The sequence below is a fragment of the Littorina saxatilis genome, linkage group LG6 (genome assembly GCF_037325665.1).
Source record: "Littorina saxatilis isolate snail1 linkage group LG6, US_GU_Lsax_2.0, whole genome shotgun sequence".
Lineage (NCBI taxonomy): Eukaryota > Metazoa > Mollusca > Gastropoda > Littorinimorpha > Littorinidae > Littorina > Littorina saxatilis.
Genome location: NC_090250.1, coordinates 19,937,963 through 19,955,347, shown reverse-complemented (window position 1 = coordinate 19,955,347; position 17,385 = coordinate 19,937,963). Strand labels below are relative to the sequence as shown.

Sequence of the window (17,385 nt, the reverse complement as noted above, 5' to 3'; positions counted from 1 at the left end):
TTTTACTTAGGAATGGATTTCTTCAGGAACATTTTTATTTCGTTTCTTTCATAGTTAAATGGCTATTTGCCCTTTTTTAGATTCCATGCTTGTTTTAATTCCGTAATTCTTATTTAGTATAGTCATATTGAAGCAAGTTTTCTGTCCTTTATGCATCTTTATCTTAGACTAGTACTTTACCTTGTCTCATTTGTTTTCTGTTTCCCTCCCGCTGAGAGAACTTTTGATTGCAATATCAAGATAAAATGGCTTTGGCCTTCCTTTTTAAAAAAACCCATCTTTACCAAGAAGTTAGCACAGGGCATCACATGAATTATTATTCACGGTTCCAGCCCAGTAATAGCAAATGGGTTTTTATGTTTTTGTCTGTCTGTCTGTCTGTGTTTTCCCTGTGTATTACAACTCACCACAGTATCTCATCTCCCGAAGAGACATACATTGACAAACAAAAAAGTATAACATTTAACATGCATTATATGGTTTATATCAGCATTAATACTCAGATTTCATAGAAGGGAAGATTTAGTTTTTAGATAAGAATAGTTCCAGCTTCTGTGGCTGTTGATGTTTTAATAACAGTTAAGTTTTGAAATTAAGTGGACAAAAAGTTTTCATAGCTGCGTGGAAACATCACTGATGTGTGTGTTTGACTTCATGTGGCGGAGAGAGAGAAGGAGTATTACTTTGATGTTTTATAGTAGTAACCAGCAAATTAGGTTTCACACAAAAAGAGGAATAGTAGGAGGATGTGTGTGTGTGTGTGTATGTGTGGGTTTTTTTTTCAATGTGTGTTGGTTTGTGGTGTGTGTGTGTCTCTATATGCGCGAGTATGCACACAAATCATGAAATGCATACTTAAAACTAAAACTTAAAACATATCCTGGGCTTGCTTATTTTTGCTTTTGAAAGCCTTGCCAAGAGCCTGTCTGAGAACAGTGTTTTTTATGGTACAAAGATCACAGACGTGTGTCTGTAGACTTTGTTGGAAGTGCTACAGTTGCATGTGCTTTTCTAGCCAGAATGCAGAAAACAAGCAGAATGATCTGTGAAATAGCCATGATGACCGCTTCATGGTTCCGCACTTTATGACTCTTTTGCATGACACACAAGACAAGGCCAGCTTTTATGAGGGAACAGCTCATCCTGTCTGCATGGGATATTTTACCATACCAGCTTTAGGGGCAGCCCACTGAGGAATATGTTTCTCCATGTCTTTATTGCAGAGAGAATCCATGCTATGGGACTGCAGTTTAACCAAAGTAGGTCACACTCACACTTGTTTGGTTACTGAGTTCATACTACCAGGACACATGACAGAGTGATCATGCTGTACTGCTTTTATCTTCTGTTCTTCGTCTTTTTCTTTTAAACGTTTTTTTAACTTCCAGATTAGGATTTACAGATTTGAATTCTTGCTGGCTTTTTATTACATTTAGTCAAGTTATGACTAAATGTTTTAACATCGAGGGGGGAATCGAGACGAGGGTCGTGGTGTATGTGTGTGTGTCTGTGCGTGTGTGTGTGTGTGTGTGTGTAGAGCGATTCAGACTAAACTACTGGACCGATCTTTATGAAATTTGACATGAGAGTTCCTGGGTATGATATCCCCGGACGTTTTTTTCTTTTTTTCGATAAATGTCTTTGATGACGTCATATCCGGCTTTTCGTGAAAGTTGAGGCGGCACTGTCACGCCCTCATTTTTCAACCAAATTGGTTGAAATTTTGGTCAAGTAATCTTCGACGAAGCCCGGACTTCGGTATTGCATTTCCGCTTGGTGGCTTAAAAATTAATTAATGACTTTGGTCATTAAAAATCTGAAAATTGTAAAAAAAAATTTTTTTTTTATACAACGATCCAAATTTACGTTCATCTTATTCTCCATCATTTGCTGATTCCAAAAACATATAAATATGTTATATTTGGATTAACAACAAGCTCTGAAAATTAAATATATAAAAATTATTATAAAAATTTTTTTTCGAAATCAATTTAAAAACACTTTCATCTTATTCCTTGTCGGTTCCTGATTCCAAAAACATATAGATATGATGTGTTTGGATTAAAAACACGCTCAGAAAGTTAAAACGAAGAGAGGTACAGAAAAGCGTGCTATCCTTCTCAGCGCAACGAATACCCCGCTCTTCTTGTCAATTCCACTGGCACTGCCTTTGCCACGGGTGGTGGAGTGACGATGCTACGAGTATACGGTCTTGCTTCGTTGCGTTGCCTTCAGTTTCATTCTGTGAGTTCAACAGCTACTTGACTAAATGTTGTATTTTCGCCTTACGCGACTTGTTTACATTGAAGTTGTGCTACAGTTTTGCCATAGTCGGTGACAGTCAGGATCTGTAAAGAAAAAGATGGGGATGGGGTGATGAGGGGTAGAGGTAGGACTGGAGGATAAAAGGAAAGAAAGGGGCTCAGACACCTAATAAACCGCATTCTGCTTCTTTCTTCCTCTTCTGCGTTCGTGGGCTAAAACTCCCATGTACACTCGTGTTTTTGCACGAGTGGAATTTTACGTGTATGACCGTTTTTACCCCGCCATTAAGGCAGCCATACGCCGCTTTCGGAGGAAGCATGCTGGGTATTTTCATGTTTCTATAACTCACCGAACTCGGACATGGATTACAGGATCTTTTCCGTGCGCACTTGGTCTTGTGCTTGTGTGTACACACGAAGGGGGATAAGCCACAAGCAGGTCTGCACATAAGTTGACCTGGGAGATCGGAAAAATCTCCACACTTAACCCACCAGGCGGCCGCGGCCGGGATTCAAACCCTCGACCTTCGGATTAAGAGGCCGACGTCTAACCACCCCGCCACAGCGCCCGTCTTCTGCTTCTTTGCTCTTTACAACTTCTGAGTTAGTGTAAAGGCTTCACCATGCAGTGAGGCTTTACATGGATGTGGCACCCCTTTTTAAAGACCTCCACAAATCTGAGAAAACCAGGATCTTAAAAAGGAAGGTGGTGGTAAAATGGAGGTAACTTTACAGCAGACAGTATGAACAGAAAATCTGTGAAACTAGAGTCTTTAAAGGGGGGGGTCTAGAAATGGGAGGTCATAAAAAAGGGAAGGGTGGGAGAGCTTTAATTTTGGAGGGCGAGGGGGTGGTCTTGAAAGGAGGTTCCACTGTATGGAGGAGAAGCCATGTAAGGATGGAATAGGAGACGATTAGGTTAGTGAAGCCATCCTGCATAGTTGGAGATTTTTCTATTTCCTTTTCCTTGTTTGCTTTGAGTAGGTTAAAAGTACTTCGCTTGTGGTGGGTTAGAGATGTTTCACACTGTCATTTCTCCTTGTTGTTTGTTTATTATGTGGTTTGATAGCTTGCATGTGTTACATGCGGTGAACGTTCGCCTGGTATGTATTTCATTTGGCTTGACTTTAATATCTATAATGATTATGATATTTAAGCCAACAGACTATCCTTATAGCCCACAGGTCAAATGGATTATTTTATTTAGCCTACAGGAGGAATATGTTAGAGTCAAACCTGCCCTGGCAACCAGGGATACGGATAAGCATTTGATTTCATACCAGCAGTCAAAACCGGCTTCGCCCCGGTGTTAGCAAATCCCTCAAAGAAAAACCCACGTCGATAGTGACCACTGGCTCTTAGTAATAACCACCTGACATTATGGCCACCCCAGATTATCCTTGACGATTTTTTTTCTGTATAGTTTATATTTATTAAAACACATACAGTTGTGTTATAAACAGCTATTGTGTTTTCAGCGTAGCAATAGGGTCCGATATTTAGACGAGACAAGTATAATGCCGATGAGTCGAAGTGTTACTAACACTTCCCAAAAATAAAAACTTTTTTTACATTTATTTTTTTTCTACAGTATAACTTTTTTTCCCCCATGGCTCATTCATCATCTGACATAACTTATTAGCGAAATCTAACCATAAGATTATTGAAAAAAAGCAAAAATGTAGACGACCACCTTTAAGATGATGTGACCAAAGCATATTGCATTATAACCTGGACAGTGCTAGCGTAATGCACCATGTATAGTTGTCCTGCATCCTCATATTTTATGTCAGAATTGTCACAAATTAGGTTTGCGTTACTCAATTAGATGCTCATATCTGACATGTCTGTCATAGGTTTTATGTAGCAGTAATAAGTACTTTTTTGTTATTAAAGAATTAATGACTTTGTTTATATTTTTTGCTTACATTGTGCGGTATTGGTTTTCTTGGCAAAATCAGTTTTTGAAATAAAAACTACAACAAGTAGGCAACCAAAACTGTAACGACAACATCCACAACAAGATCAACAACCGCAGCGACGAAAGCGACCACAACAACAAGCTGTTCGGTTTGAAAGGACAAAGAGAGAATTCAAAACAACAACAAAATGATAAAAATAAAGACAAAAAGTGTGTTGTGCACTAAACTGTAGTCTCTTTCTGCTGAGACTCAAGACTCTTGGACTTTGTAACCTTGTGCAAGAAATAATTCATTCATATTGTTAGAAGAAAAATCTGTAATCTAGGCTTTCATTTCCTCACTACGATATTTCACTTGTTTCACATGTTTTGCTCATGGTATATCTAGGTTACATCCCCACTGCTGGCAATCCATATCTGGACAGTGTGTAGAATTATGAACAACATTACTCCTGGCAAAGCCTCGAGTGACGTCTTTCATATTTTTATGTACTGCCTCGAAAGGATAAACTGCATTTGAGCCATCAGCTGTGAAGTAACGTACACATATTTGGTTCAAAACAAAATCAAACTTGATTAGAATTATTACCCTTTACTTTTTGGTTTGATCTCTACCTCTCTTTCATTCTTTGGTTTGCTGCTCTTGCTTGTTGTTTTGCTCTGCTTTTCCCCACATTCATACAACTACACACACTCTACATCCAAATGTTTAATACAGAACTCTGCATTTTCTCTCTGCCTTGGTTCCTGCTCAGCCAAAGAGAGGAAGATGTCTCCCGGTACCTCCAACCCTCTGCCTCAAAGTCAAAGAGGCTCATTAGATCAGTTGAACCCATTGACAATCCAAGAATGCTCAGGCTCTGTGCCAAGCAGTAATCTGACATCAACGGAGACAGTTATACCCGCAGTAAGACCAATCATCTGTCCCATTGAAGAGTCTTTTAACTTTGAGGACTCCCTTGACGAAGTCCCTAAAATTGCTGATGTAATAAAAGAGTCTGACCCTGTCTACCGCCACCGTAAATACAGCATCGTGTCCTTAGAGGATGGGACACCTGCAGCCTTCCCAACATGCAATGACGGCTCGTGCCAGGGCCCGAGTTTTGCGCTGACATTGCACACCCCTGGCGATCACCAAAGCAGGAGCAGTTCTGATGATGCTCAGCAAGGCAGAAGGATTGTGTATGATGCGGAGCACGGCAAGGTTTCTGATGATGCAGAGCAAGGCAGGAACGATTCTTATGATGCGGAGCATGACACGAAAGCTTCTTATGACACGCTGCAAGCCAGAAGGGAATGGTACAACAATCCCCGTGACCGAAAGACCAGCGACGAGATGCATGACAGTTTTTCAGGAGAGGCTTTGCCTAGCCTTGGGTTGGGCAAGGTCCATTCCGTCTCGGATGGCGCTCGTAAAAAAAGATCGTCCGTCGTGCATGTTGTGTCACAGTACGGATACAGAACCTTTACCAGCGACATGTCAAATGCCGATCAAAAGCTGCAGCTCAAAAGAATGGGCCAGGGATCCTTGGAGAATGCCAGGGACTGCAGTTGTACGATTGCTGAAAAGGGTATTTAATACAACAGTTGTCTCTCTCTCAGAGAGAACTCATTTTAAAATGGTTTATTGTTCTTGATTTAGCACCATTTGTTACTTTTTCTGTGTTTTGCATGGTTCACTGCCTTGGTTGGACACTTTACCCATGGCAGTTTTTTTAGGTCAGGTTTGATTTTGCTCATAATGGAATATTTTGGGGTTCCTGTTTACTTGGTATCTTTAATTGTAAACCATGATTAAACTTGAAAGTTAAAGCATGTTTTTTGTGTGGTTTGAGTTGATGATTTGATTTGGTTTGCCTTTAATTAACACCGTTACTTGCTCTATATTGAATTCGTTGTGTTGGGTTATGTTGACTGAAGGTTTAATTGTGAACTTGAGAGTTTGTGGACTGTGAGCTCCAGACACCTTCAGAACAGAACAAACGCTTGTAGTAATCAAGTCCTTCGGCAAACTCAGAACACACACAATCATGGTTGCATTTACGAAAGCATTGGAATTTGCATGCAAGAAGTAGTGACTACACTGAGATTCTTTTATTTTGGTACTTAGCAGGGACAAGTATTTCCTATTTATCTGTTTTGTGAACCTGTATCTGTATCTGCAGTTGTGTGTATATAAGTCATAACATATTTAATGAAACGCCACTTTTTATGCTTCTGAGAAGCTCTTATTAGGCAACAAAAAAAAATAGGTCTGTTTACGGTAACATAGGCCAAAAAAATAGGGTCGGTAGGTCGGGATTTTTTTTTTATTTTTATTTTTTTTCTTCCAAAAAACCATATTTTTACGTTATTTTGCCAAAAAAACAAGATTTTTTTTTTTTTTTTTTTTTTACCCCAAATGCCAAAAAAAAGTCTAGGGTCGCGCGAAAAAACTAGGGTCGGTCGGGTTACCGTAAACAGACCTTTTTTTTTTTTTTGGCCTTACTGAAATGGTGTGTTTGTATCCTGGTTTGAGATGTATAAGGAATGTACACTGTGAAATGTCAGCCTTTCCCAGTGTCCATAATTGTAGCTAATTAAAGTTGACTGATCAGTATTTCTGATATTCATTCTGTGGAGTTTGGGCAAAAAGAGGTGTCCTGTTTCTTTCAAGACATCATCCAAAAAGAATTTCAGACTTGTGAGGTGTACACTTTACAAAACAGATGGAGATTTTAAAGCAAGTCATAAACAGGTGTAAGCAGGTATTGCAACTGCCATGGAGTCAGCTTGAATTTGGGGAACGAAATGTCGGTAACTTAAGCTGCAATGTCACAAACACTTTCTTGTTCAATTTAAAAAATCCTATTCCCCTGAGGCAGAATGTCTTAGACAGCTATGTGCAAAATCTGTGATGTCATAACTTCAGTCTCTTTTTCTTCAGTTTTGAGACACTGTTCCAGAGGTTACTATGAAATGTCAAAATTCCTTGTTGACTCTTTACCCTGTCAACTTGAACTTGGTTGTGACCATGTCTGTGATGAGTGTTTGGGGTGTTTCCAGGGAGCGACGGCAGTATGCCCACCAGCCCCATGCCTCAAAGCGAGGAGGCTAACATACCCTTTCAGTTTGGTGAGCACCCTAGGTGCATGCCAGCTCTTCGTCCTAAAGGTTTGCCTCCCACCTCTTGCGTTGTGTATAATCTGTTCTTTTCGCTTGTATCTAGAGGTGCTGTGCTAATGGGCTTGTTTTTCTTTATGTGGAAACCGAGTTTATTTCCTCAGATGTGAATTGTTTCCTTTGCTGGTCATTTGCAGTGTTTTTACAGCTATTAAAGTCAGTTTCTTTTGCTGAGCTGTTGCAGTGTATGTACAAATGTAAAGTATTTCTTTTGCTGAGCTGTTGCAGTGTATGTACAAATGTAAAGAGCTTCTTTTGCTGAGCAGTTGCAGAGTGCCTACAAATGTAAAGAGTTGCTTTTGCTGAGCAGTTGCACTAGAGTGCCTACAAATGTAGAGTTGCTTTTGCTGAGCAGTTGCAGAGTGCCTACAAATGTAAAGAGTTGCTTTTGCTGAGCAGTTGCACTAGAGTGCCTACAAATGTAGAGTTGCTTTTGCTGAGCAGTTGCACTAGAGTGCCTACAAATGTAGAGTTGCTTTTGCTGAGCAGTTGCACTAGAGTGCCTACAAATGTAGAGTTGCTTTTGCTGAGCAGTTGCACTAGAGTGCCTACAAATGTAGAGTTGCTTTTGCTGAGCAGTTGCACTAGAGTGCCTACAAATGTGTAAAGAGTTGTTTTTGCTGAGCAGTTGCAGTGTAGATTGCTGCATGTATCTATAAATGCATGTAGTGGTGGAGCAGCTTTGGGTCTTATGCCTTTCTTTCTTCTGGGTATTAGTGGTCTGATCAATAGACGATGTTCGGAAATAACTCTGTTGGGTTTATATGGGTTGTGAAAGAGTCAATACCCTTGCTTTTTGGGACAAATAAATTCACACTTGCTGCTGTCCATGTGTTTCATACATACCCCTAGCTAGGGATTGGCCCATGCAATGCTTGTCCCTGTAACAACAAGGGTATTCACTCTTTCACAACCCATACAAACCCGACAGAGTTATTTTCGGAATCTTCGTTGCAAGCCCCTGGAGCAAATTTTTGATTAGTGCTTTTGTGAACAAGAAACAATTGACAAGTGGCTCTATCCCATCTTCCCCCGTCGCGATATAACCTTCGTGGTTGAAAACGACGTTAAACACCAAATAAAGAAAGAAAGACATTTTCGGAATTTGTCTTGTTATGTTGAAAGTATTTCTTGGCACCACTCAAGCATGTGCATGTTCAAATTGGGGTGACTTGCGGGCCTCTGTGTGAACCAAAGTAATTTCTTTTTCGCTAGCCTTGTGTGGATTGACATACAGCTGCAGCCCTCCTCAAACTTTGGACTGGATTTTAATTCTTCTTGGAGGATGTATTCACTCCTGCTTGTATGTAACATTGCACTTCCTCATCTCTCTCTGCACTCATGGACCCACTTATGTTTGTTTGTTTGATTGTTTGTCTGTTCGTTTTTGTGTTTGGTTGGTTGGTTGTTTGCAGTATCTAGAGTATATAGTTAACACTGCTATAGTTAATTTCTGTCTTGAGTTTCGGGGACAAGACTAATGCTTGGAGGTTCTTCTCATGAAATTGGAACATTAATTTTGCAGCTCTGTGCTTCTTTCTCGTGATCCTTGCGAACGCAGGATGGGCAGTGAAGCTCTTTGTCTTCTTTTGTTCCTTATTATCACCCCTTTCCTTTCTGTGACAGAGAAAGACTTATAAAATAACAACATTGTTTTTCTATTTGTATTTGGTGTGGCTTTGTGAATGCACAATATGCTAAGACTTGTTGTTTTGATTCATTTCATTTTCAAGACATAACAGTCTGTTAAACCAGGGGGAATTCCTGGTCCTAATGCAGTTTATTAGTTTCTCAGGTTCTTGAATGTTTTTCTCAGCGATGCAAATCGATGGTATCTACTCAGTATTTTGCACTGCATGTTTGTGTGTACATAAGATGTTACGTGCGGATGGACGTGAGCATACCTGTGTGTCTGTGTTGATTGACTAGTGTATTTTTCCCACCCCCTCTACCATTGGCCATGTCGTCCCCACAAAATATCTCACCCTCTCTCCAAGGCAAAGTTTTCTATCCCACCTTCACGTATCTATTGTACAGGCACTTCGGTTTATGCACTAGCCTACTTGTGGAATGCATGCTGTATTTTAGTCCATGCAAGGGAGTCACGTTTCCTTCTTTATTCAATGAGTGCTTGAACAAAATCAATTATGAGCAGGGAGTGTCCTAGTTTTGCAACTGCAAGATGGCGAAAGTAACCTTAGCTCATTCACAGTGGAAATAACCCAAAAGTAACCACAATGTATCCGGTTCTTTTTTGTCCACATGTGTGAACAAATGTCTATGTATAATATCATATAATTGTACAGTTCTAGTTTTATGGTATATGAATCTTAAGGACCCATTCCCTTCACCTGCAAAATTGAGTGTTTTACTGATTGAATTAATTGTACCATCTCTTTCATTACAAGATTTATGCTGTAGTTGAATAAATTACAACTTTTATTTCACTGTTAAATTTGAACCCATTTCATAGAATTTGTTTCTGTTTTTTCATCAGAGTTGAGTTTGCTTAGCCTAAACTTCATTTGCTGATGCTTACATTGAATATAACCATAAAATAACCTTCAGTTAGCATGCTGGTTGTTTGGAGAATTCAGAATTTCAACTCTGGAGTTGGTCATTTGTTTTGTGAGTTGATGATTTTAAGAATGTTATTTTATGATGTTTCAAGAATAATTTACCGTCCAAGCTGTGAGCTTGAGTGTTTTTATCATTTTATGTCTAAGTTTCATGATGTAAACTCCATGCTACAGAATAATGAAGATTGTGAGCTTGAGTGTGTGTATATGTCTAAGTTTCATGCTACAGAATAATGAGGATTGTGAGTTTGAGTGTGTGTATGTTTAAGTTTCATGGTGTAAACTCAGTGCTACAGAATAATGAAGATTGTGAGTTTGAGTGTGTGTATGTTTAAGTTTCATGGTGTAAACTCAGTGCTACAGGATACTAATGAAGATTGTGAGCTTGAATGTGCTTATGTATAAGTTTCATGGTGTAGACGCAATGTTACAGGATATTAATGAAGATTGTGAGCTTGAGTTACTGCTTATGACGTTATGTCTAAGTTTCATGGTGTAAACTGCATTCTACAGGATAATGAAGAAATGTGAGTAAAAATTGGGTGTGCTTATGTCTAAGTTTCATGCTACAGGATCATGGAAATTGTGAGCTTGAGTGTGCTTATGTCTAAGTTCCATGCTACAGTACGACGAAGATTGTGTCCTAATGTCTAATTTTCATGCTACAGGATAATGAAGATTGTGAGCTTGTGTGTGCTTATGTCTAAGTTTCATGCTACAGTATAATGAAGAAATGTGAGTTTGAGTGCGCTTATGTCTTAGTTTCATGCTACAAGATATTGAAGATTGTGAGCTTGAGTGTGGTAGATGTCAAGTTTCATGCTACAGAATAATGAAGAAATGTGAGCTTGAGTGTGCTAGATGTCAAGTTTTATGCTACAGAATAATGAAATTTGTGAGTTTGAGTGTGGTAGATGTCAAGTTTCATGCTACAGAATAATGAAGAAATGTGAGCTTGAGTGTGGTAGATGTCAAGTTTCATGCTACAGAATAATGAAGAAATGTGAGCTTGAGTGTGGTAGATGTCAAGTTTTATGCTACAGAATAATGACATTTGTGAGTTTGAGTGTGCTAGATGTCAAGTTTCATGCTACAGAATAATGACATTTGTGAGTTTGAGTGTGCTTATGTCTACGTTTGATGCTACAGTACAATGAAGACATGTGAGCTTGTGTAAGTGTACATGACACGATGTTAACTCCTTCCACTGATGGTGGGCAGATTCGGAGAATAACTTCCAGCACTTGCGAACAGCGGTCAGCATGCACCATAGCCACAGCATGACCCTCTCAGGGCACCACAACATCAGCATCCCCCAGGGCAATGAGGTCAACGTTCACGAGCTGCTGGAGAACCTCAAACAGTCGGATAGTCTGCAGGAGCAGGCCGATATCATCCACTATCTGTACACCCACAAGTCAGTGGCTCTGTCTACTTCTTTGTGGTGTGTGTGTGTGTGTGTGTGTGTGTGTGTGTGCGCGTGTGTGCGTGCAGGCTGACATCATCCACTACCTGTACACCCACAAGTCAGTGGCTTTGTCTACTTCTTTGTGGGGATTTGTTGACGTGTGAAGGTGTAATGTTTTGGGTGTAGGACTGGCTGGTGTCTGTGTGTGTGTGAGAATGTGTGTCTGTGTGTGTGCATGCAGGATGTCTTCATCCACTAACTGTACACCCACAAGTCAGTGGTTAGGTCTACTTCTTTGTGGGGATTTGTTGACGTGTAAAGGTGTAATGTTTTGGGTGTAGGACTGGCTGGTGTCTGTGTGTGTGTGTGTCTGTGCATGCAGGATGTCTTCATCCACTAACTGTACACCCACAAGTCAGTGGTTAGGTCTACTTCTTTGTGGGGATTTGTTGACGTGTAAAGGTGTAATGTTTTGGGTGTAGGACTGGCTGGTGTCTGTGTGTGTGTGTGTCTGTGCATGCAGGATGTCTTCATCCACTACCTGTACACCCACAAGTCAGTGGCTAGGTCTACTTCTTTGTGGGGATTTGTTGACGTGTAAAGGTGTAATGTTTTGGGTGTAGGACTAGCTGGCATGTGTGTTTCTGTGTGTGCCAGAAGAGAATGAGTGCGTGTGTGTGTAAAGGCGACCTTAATTGAGCCCGAAGTCGACTTTGCGAAGAATGGTTACTTATTAGAAAGTTTCCGTTTTGACAAGCTAAACATTCACAAGCATTGACCCAAATGGTCTTTATGGTGGACAGACAAACGAACAATTAATATGAGGTGAATGAAACTTACCTGAAAATGGTTTTGTCCAATCTGTGGCGAGATGGTGCCAAGACTTTCAAGACTGTTCTCCCCCTTCCCACCCATTTACCCCCTCCATTAAACCACCCCCCACTCCTTCTCAAGCACTTTAAAGCAATTTTAGTTGCAATTGACCCTTGGTGGACACTATTCAGTGTGCCTAAACTTCAACATACTTACATGTAGTGAAGTTTTACATACAAACTTCTATTTTCAGAGGCCCAGACTGGGACACAGGAATAGACAGTCAGAGGAAGTGTACCGTCAGAGATCTGCTGACAGAGTTGTATGAGAAGGTAAGCTGCACAGCTTGCTATTATTTCTGCTGGTACAGTGGAACCCCTGTTTGAGGACCTTCAAAAATCTGAGAAGATAAGAAAAGGAGAGAGTCATAAAAAAAAAACGCGGGTTAGGGGGAAGAATTTACCCGATGCTCCCCAGCATGTCGTAAGAGGCGACTAACGGATTCTGTTTCTCCTTTTACCCTTGTTAAGTGTTTCTTGTATAGAATATAGTCAATGTTTGTAAAGATTTTAGTCAAGCAGTATGTAAGAAATGTTAAGTCCTTTGTACTGGAAACTTGCATTCTCCCAGTAAGGTCATATATTGTACTACGTTGCAAGCCCCTGGAGCAATTTTTTTATTAGTGCTTTTGTGAACAAGAAACAATTAACAAGTGGCTCTATCCCATCTCCCCCCTTTCCCCGTCGCGATATAACCTTGAACGGTTGAAAACGACGTTAAACACCAAATAAAGAAAGAAAGTGATAAAAAGGAGGTAAATTTACAGATGTTATGAACAATCTTGAAAAGCAAGATCTTAAAAGGGGGTAAGTCTTAAATCTGGTGTTTTGAAAGACGGGTTCCACTGTTATCATAATGCCATAGAGCAGCATTGTTTGGCCATCTATATCTATATACGGCTTGTCTGTGTCTGTCTGTCTGTCTGTCTGTCGGTCACTTCGCGATGCACGGCCAAAGTTCTCGATGGATCTGCTTCAAATTTGGTGGGCATATTCAGGTAGACCCAAAACACAATCTGGTCGATGAAAATTTTCAACACGTGCTCTCAGCGCGCAGTGCTGAACCGATTTTGGTTTTTCTGTACATCCATTCCCACTAACTCTTCCTTATCTTCTCCAGTGTTTTGCGCGTTTATCTCCCTTCCTTCGTACGGTGCGCCGGCTTTGGGTCCCCGGCGAAGCCGGGTATTCGGCTCTACTTCTTCCCGGCAAAGCCGCCACCGATTTTGGTTTTTCTGTACATCCATTCCCAGTAACTCTTCCTTATCTTCTCCAGTGTTTTGCGCGTTTATCTCCCTTCCTTAGTACGGTGCGCCCGGCGAAGCCGGGTATTCGGCTCTACTTCTTCTCGGCAAAGCCGGGTACCCGGCGAAGCAGGTATTCATCTAGTACTAATATATTATGTCTGTGGTTGTTGGTATAGCAGAAGATTTAGCTTTCTGTATCCGGAGTGAGCATTGTAAAAGGATCACTCTCTCTCGTAGGTTAACTTCTGCTTTTTTTTGTTTTGAAGTTGAAATATATGTGTGGGTTCAAGGATGGAAATCTTCAGCAAAGACAAACAAAATTACCATTGTAATGCATGTATGTATGTGTGTGTGTGTGTGTGTGGTGTGTTTGTGTGTGTGTGTGTGTGTGTGTGTGTGTGTGTGTGTGTGTGTCTGTGTGTGTGTGTGTGCAGGCAGGGCACTGGAAGCAATGGTGGCTGGTGCGCCATACAGCAGGGATGTTGAAAAAGCGAGTGGAGGATCTGGCTATCGTAAGTTTTCTGTCTGTCTGTCTGTCTGTCTGACTGTCTGTCTGTTGCTCGGTCGGTCGGTCTGTCGGTCTGTCGGTATCTTTGTCTTTGTGTTTTTACATTTTTAATTTAGATTTTAATTTGTTCACATGCCTCAGTCATAGTACTTATTTTTTTTAGGTCACGCAGTCTAAAGATCTTTGAATATCATATCATTCAGGAACTTTGAATAATTTGAACCATACCATATCACCAGTACTACCTCAGTAGAGCCCGCCTCCCAAGTTAGGACACATTCTCTTATGTCCGTTATCTTGACCAAACTACGATGCCTGTTATGAAAGGCCACCTGCAATGCAGGGACATTTTTGGCTGGTCCGAAGATATTCCTCTCATCGCAGGTACCATTGTAAAAGAAATAGATGTATGACTGGCGCCACTGTTTTTCTTGTGCTAACAGGCAGCGACAGACCTGGTGGTGAGACAGAAGCAGCTGTCGGTGGGAATGCCGCCCTACGGGGAGCATATCATCACATGGTGAGTTTCAGATCTTAATATACCACCCGTCATAAGAAAAAGTAGGCTGATGCGTTTGAATGTAGATATAAAGGCCATTCAGGGATGGCCAAATTCCAAAATGTTAACTCGCCAGCCGGGCGAGTAACTGGAAGAAAGTCACTAGCCCGCCAGAAATGTCGCTGGCCCGGTACATACCAAAGTTGCTGCATCTGATTTGAAACTGGATAATACAACCTAAAGTGTTGCATTGGACCAGAATTTTCACTGGCCAGCCAGGCGGTTTCTACTAGCCCGGCGAATTTTTTGCTGGCGACCGGGTGGACGATTTGGTCATCCCTGCCATTTATTCCCCTACAATATTCAGCAAAGAGATTGATTTTTACATGAGGTAGGGTCTATACAAGGTAACAGACAATGCGGCCACCCCCAGAAATCAAATTCAATAAAAGCAAGGTTCCCATGTAATCAACAAAACGTCAGAATAGCTAAAACTGAACAAGTTTTGCATGCAAGTTTTGTTCACTTATCTTGTATAACAATGATGTTAGAGCATGCTGAACGGTGTAGGTTAAGAATAAGAAGCCATAAAAGGCGGGTTTTGAATCCGTTTTAGTGGGTAATATTACAAACAATTGTACATTTCAGTAACTCTTAAACTCATTGCCTTCAAACTTTTCAGAGGCATGTGCTAACACATGTAATCAAATACACACAAAAGCTTAAAGCCATATGTACTCGATGACTATACACGCTAATTGCTTTACCAACAGCTGGAGACATGCTAAATTAAGTTCCCTGCAAAATATTGTGGTCTAGGACCCCTTCAATGTTGAGATATGTTAATTTTCATTTTGATCTGGATCGTCCTATTTATAGATTTGCCAACAGAGGTAGCGTTGACGCAAGGGAAATAACTCCGCGTCTTTGTTTACATCCAAAGTTTTTGAGACTCTAAAACAAGCTGTAATGCATGTATATGGTCCGCGCATGGCGACATATCGTCATTACATGGTCTTATGGTGCGTTTGACATCGATTATGGGCAAACTACACTTTGTAAACACGGGAGCGCGTACATATGCCTTTAAGTCATTTGAGACATGATTAGTTATGCTGGAGGGAGTCTTAAAATGGAAATAAAGGATCTGAAAAGGGAAGTTCCACTGTAGTTTTAAGTTGGTTCCAGTAGCCTGAGACTGCTGACACATTTTGTTTTTACTCTCATTGACAAAAAATGCCAGAGATTTTCAGACAAGCTGGAACTTGTTTTTCATGGGTTTTTTCCCCCAAAAGTGTTCATGTCTCCTCAAGGTCAAATCAACAAGTGGGTCATGTCTCTTTTTGGCATTACACGTATTTATGTATGACCTGACCGCTGGAACTTCATTGTTTATCTATCTATCTTCTTAGTGTCCATAAGTGGCAAATGTGTTGTTGTAAGTTTACTGTTATGTTATTTTGCTAGAATTTATAAGTATCATTCTATCTGCAAGATATTGTCCATAAGTGGCTAATGTGAGGCTGTAAGTTTACTTTTATGTTATTTTGCTAGAATGTATAAGTATTTGATGTTATGTTAAATATTATGTTTTTATTCATAATTAATATGTAAAGCTCAGAGAGCATAGATTACTGTGGTTCTCTCTATATAAGCTGTCATTATAATTATTATTATTATTATTACTAATATTAATATTGTTTCCAGTCCCCTGCCCCCAGACGAGCTGGCCAGCATCATCTTTAACGCATACGCGGAGGACAGCAGTTCCGCTTCGCTGACCCAGGAGCTGCTGATCTACCTGGCCATGTTCATCCGCACGGAACCCAAGCTGTTCAGTGAGATGCTGCGACTGAGGGTGGGCCTCATCATCCAGGTCATGGCCTCCGAGATGTCCCGCACTCTGCAGTGTACAGGTCGGTTTGCGTGTGTGTGTGTTTTTTTATACCCCCACCCCACCCCCCACCCCATCCCCTCACTGCTTTTTTTTCACTCCTTCTTGTCTCTTTTTTTTTTATGTTTGAGTGGCCAACATTCCAGGGGGCCAGGTAGCTCAGTTGGTAGAGCACTGGGCTTGTGATCCTGAGGTCGTGGGTTCGAATCCAGGCAGGGACAGAAACGGGTTAACTTTATGTGCAGACTTAGAGACGGTATCCATGTCCCACCCCCTGTGTCACAGTGGTACGTAAAAGACCCGTCATTCTGCCACAAGTGGAGGTGGGGAGAACACACCTGGGTAGCGCGACTCTTGTTGCTGCTAGCTTTGCACTGGGAGGAAGCGACCCAAATTTCACAGCATTGGGATAATAGAGTAAACAAAATTAAATGAAAGTGTGTGTGTGTGTGTTTTATCTCCACCCCACCCCCTGCAGCTTTTTCTTCACTTCTTGTTGTCCCTTTTCTTTGTTGTGCAATGTCTGAGTGACCAACATTCCATGGTACTTGTAAGTCCATTACCTTTTCAGCAGAGTTTACAAAAACCATGTACATCCATGACAGATCCCAAGGGCGCGCTCACTGTATGTTGGAAATAGGATTTGTTTTGCTATCCTCACAAGCTCTCCTTCCTCCTCTCTCAACTCTCATCCCAACTCCCATCCCCCACCCCCACTCTCGGCCTGAACAGATCTGGGGATGTGAAAATGGTCACTTATACGAAAAAGATGATACTTTCAACATTTTGTATCGATATCGTGCCAAGAATAGCGTGTTTGCATATTATGACACTGGATGTTGGTGAACGGTTCAGGGGAGGAGGCCTCGGATCACCTGCTGAACCTCAGTCCCTTTGAGATGAAGACGCTGCTACACCATATCCTCAGCGGCAAAGAGTTCCACATCAGCGCAAGTGAGTATTTTTCTCTTTTTTGTGTGTCTCTCTTCTTTTTTTCTCTTTTTTTTTCTTCTTTTTTTTGTTGTTGGGGG

The 17,385-nt window shown here is 40.9% G+C and overlaps 1 protein-coding gene across 8 annotated transcripts in view; it reads left to right on the top strand.

Moving 5' to 3' along the window:
- Positions 1-17,385, top strand: part of LOC138968696 (probable phosphorylase b kinase regulatory subunit alpha) — a 78,354-nt gene that overhangs the window by 39,913 nt on the left and 21,056 nt on the right. For 6 of the 8 annotated variants that reach the window (XM_070341307.1, XM_070341301.1, XM_070341303.1 and 3 more), the window contains 8 exons: positions 1,224-1,259; positions 4,941-5,756; positions 11,148-11,343; positions 12,401-12,479; positions 13,888-13,965; positions 14,405-14,481; positions 16,168-16,376; positions 17,210-17,308. In XM_070341307.1, coding sequence (XP_070197408.1) covers positions 1,224-1,259; positions 4,941-5,756; positions 11,148-11,343; positions 12,401-12,479; positions 13,888-13,965; positions 14,405-14,481; positions 16,168-16,376; positions 17,210-17,308 — 1,590 coding nt within the window. Of the gene's footprint in view, positions 1-1,223; positions 1,260-4,940; positions 5,757-7,230; positions 7,339-11,147; positions 11,344-12,400; positions 12,480-13,887; positions 13,966-14,404; positions 14,482-16,167; positions 16,377-17,209; positions 17,309-17,385 lie in introns of all 8 variants that reach the window. The other 2 variants (XM_070341306.1, XM_070341305.1) reach the window with 2 other exon arrangements.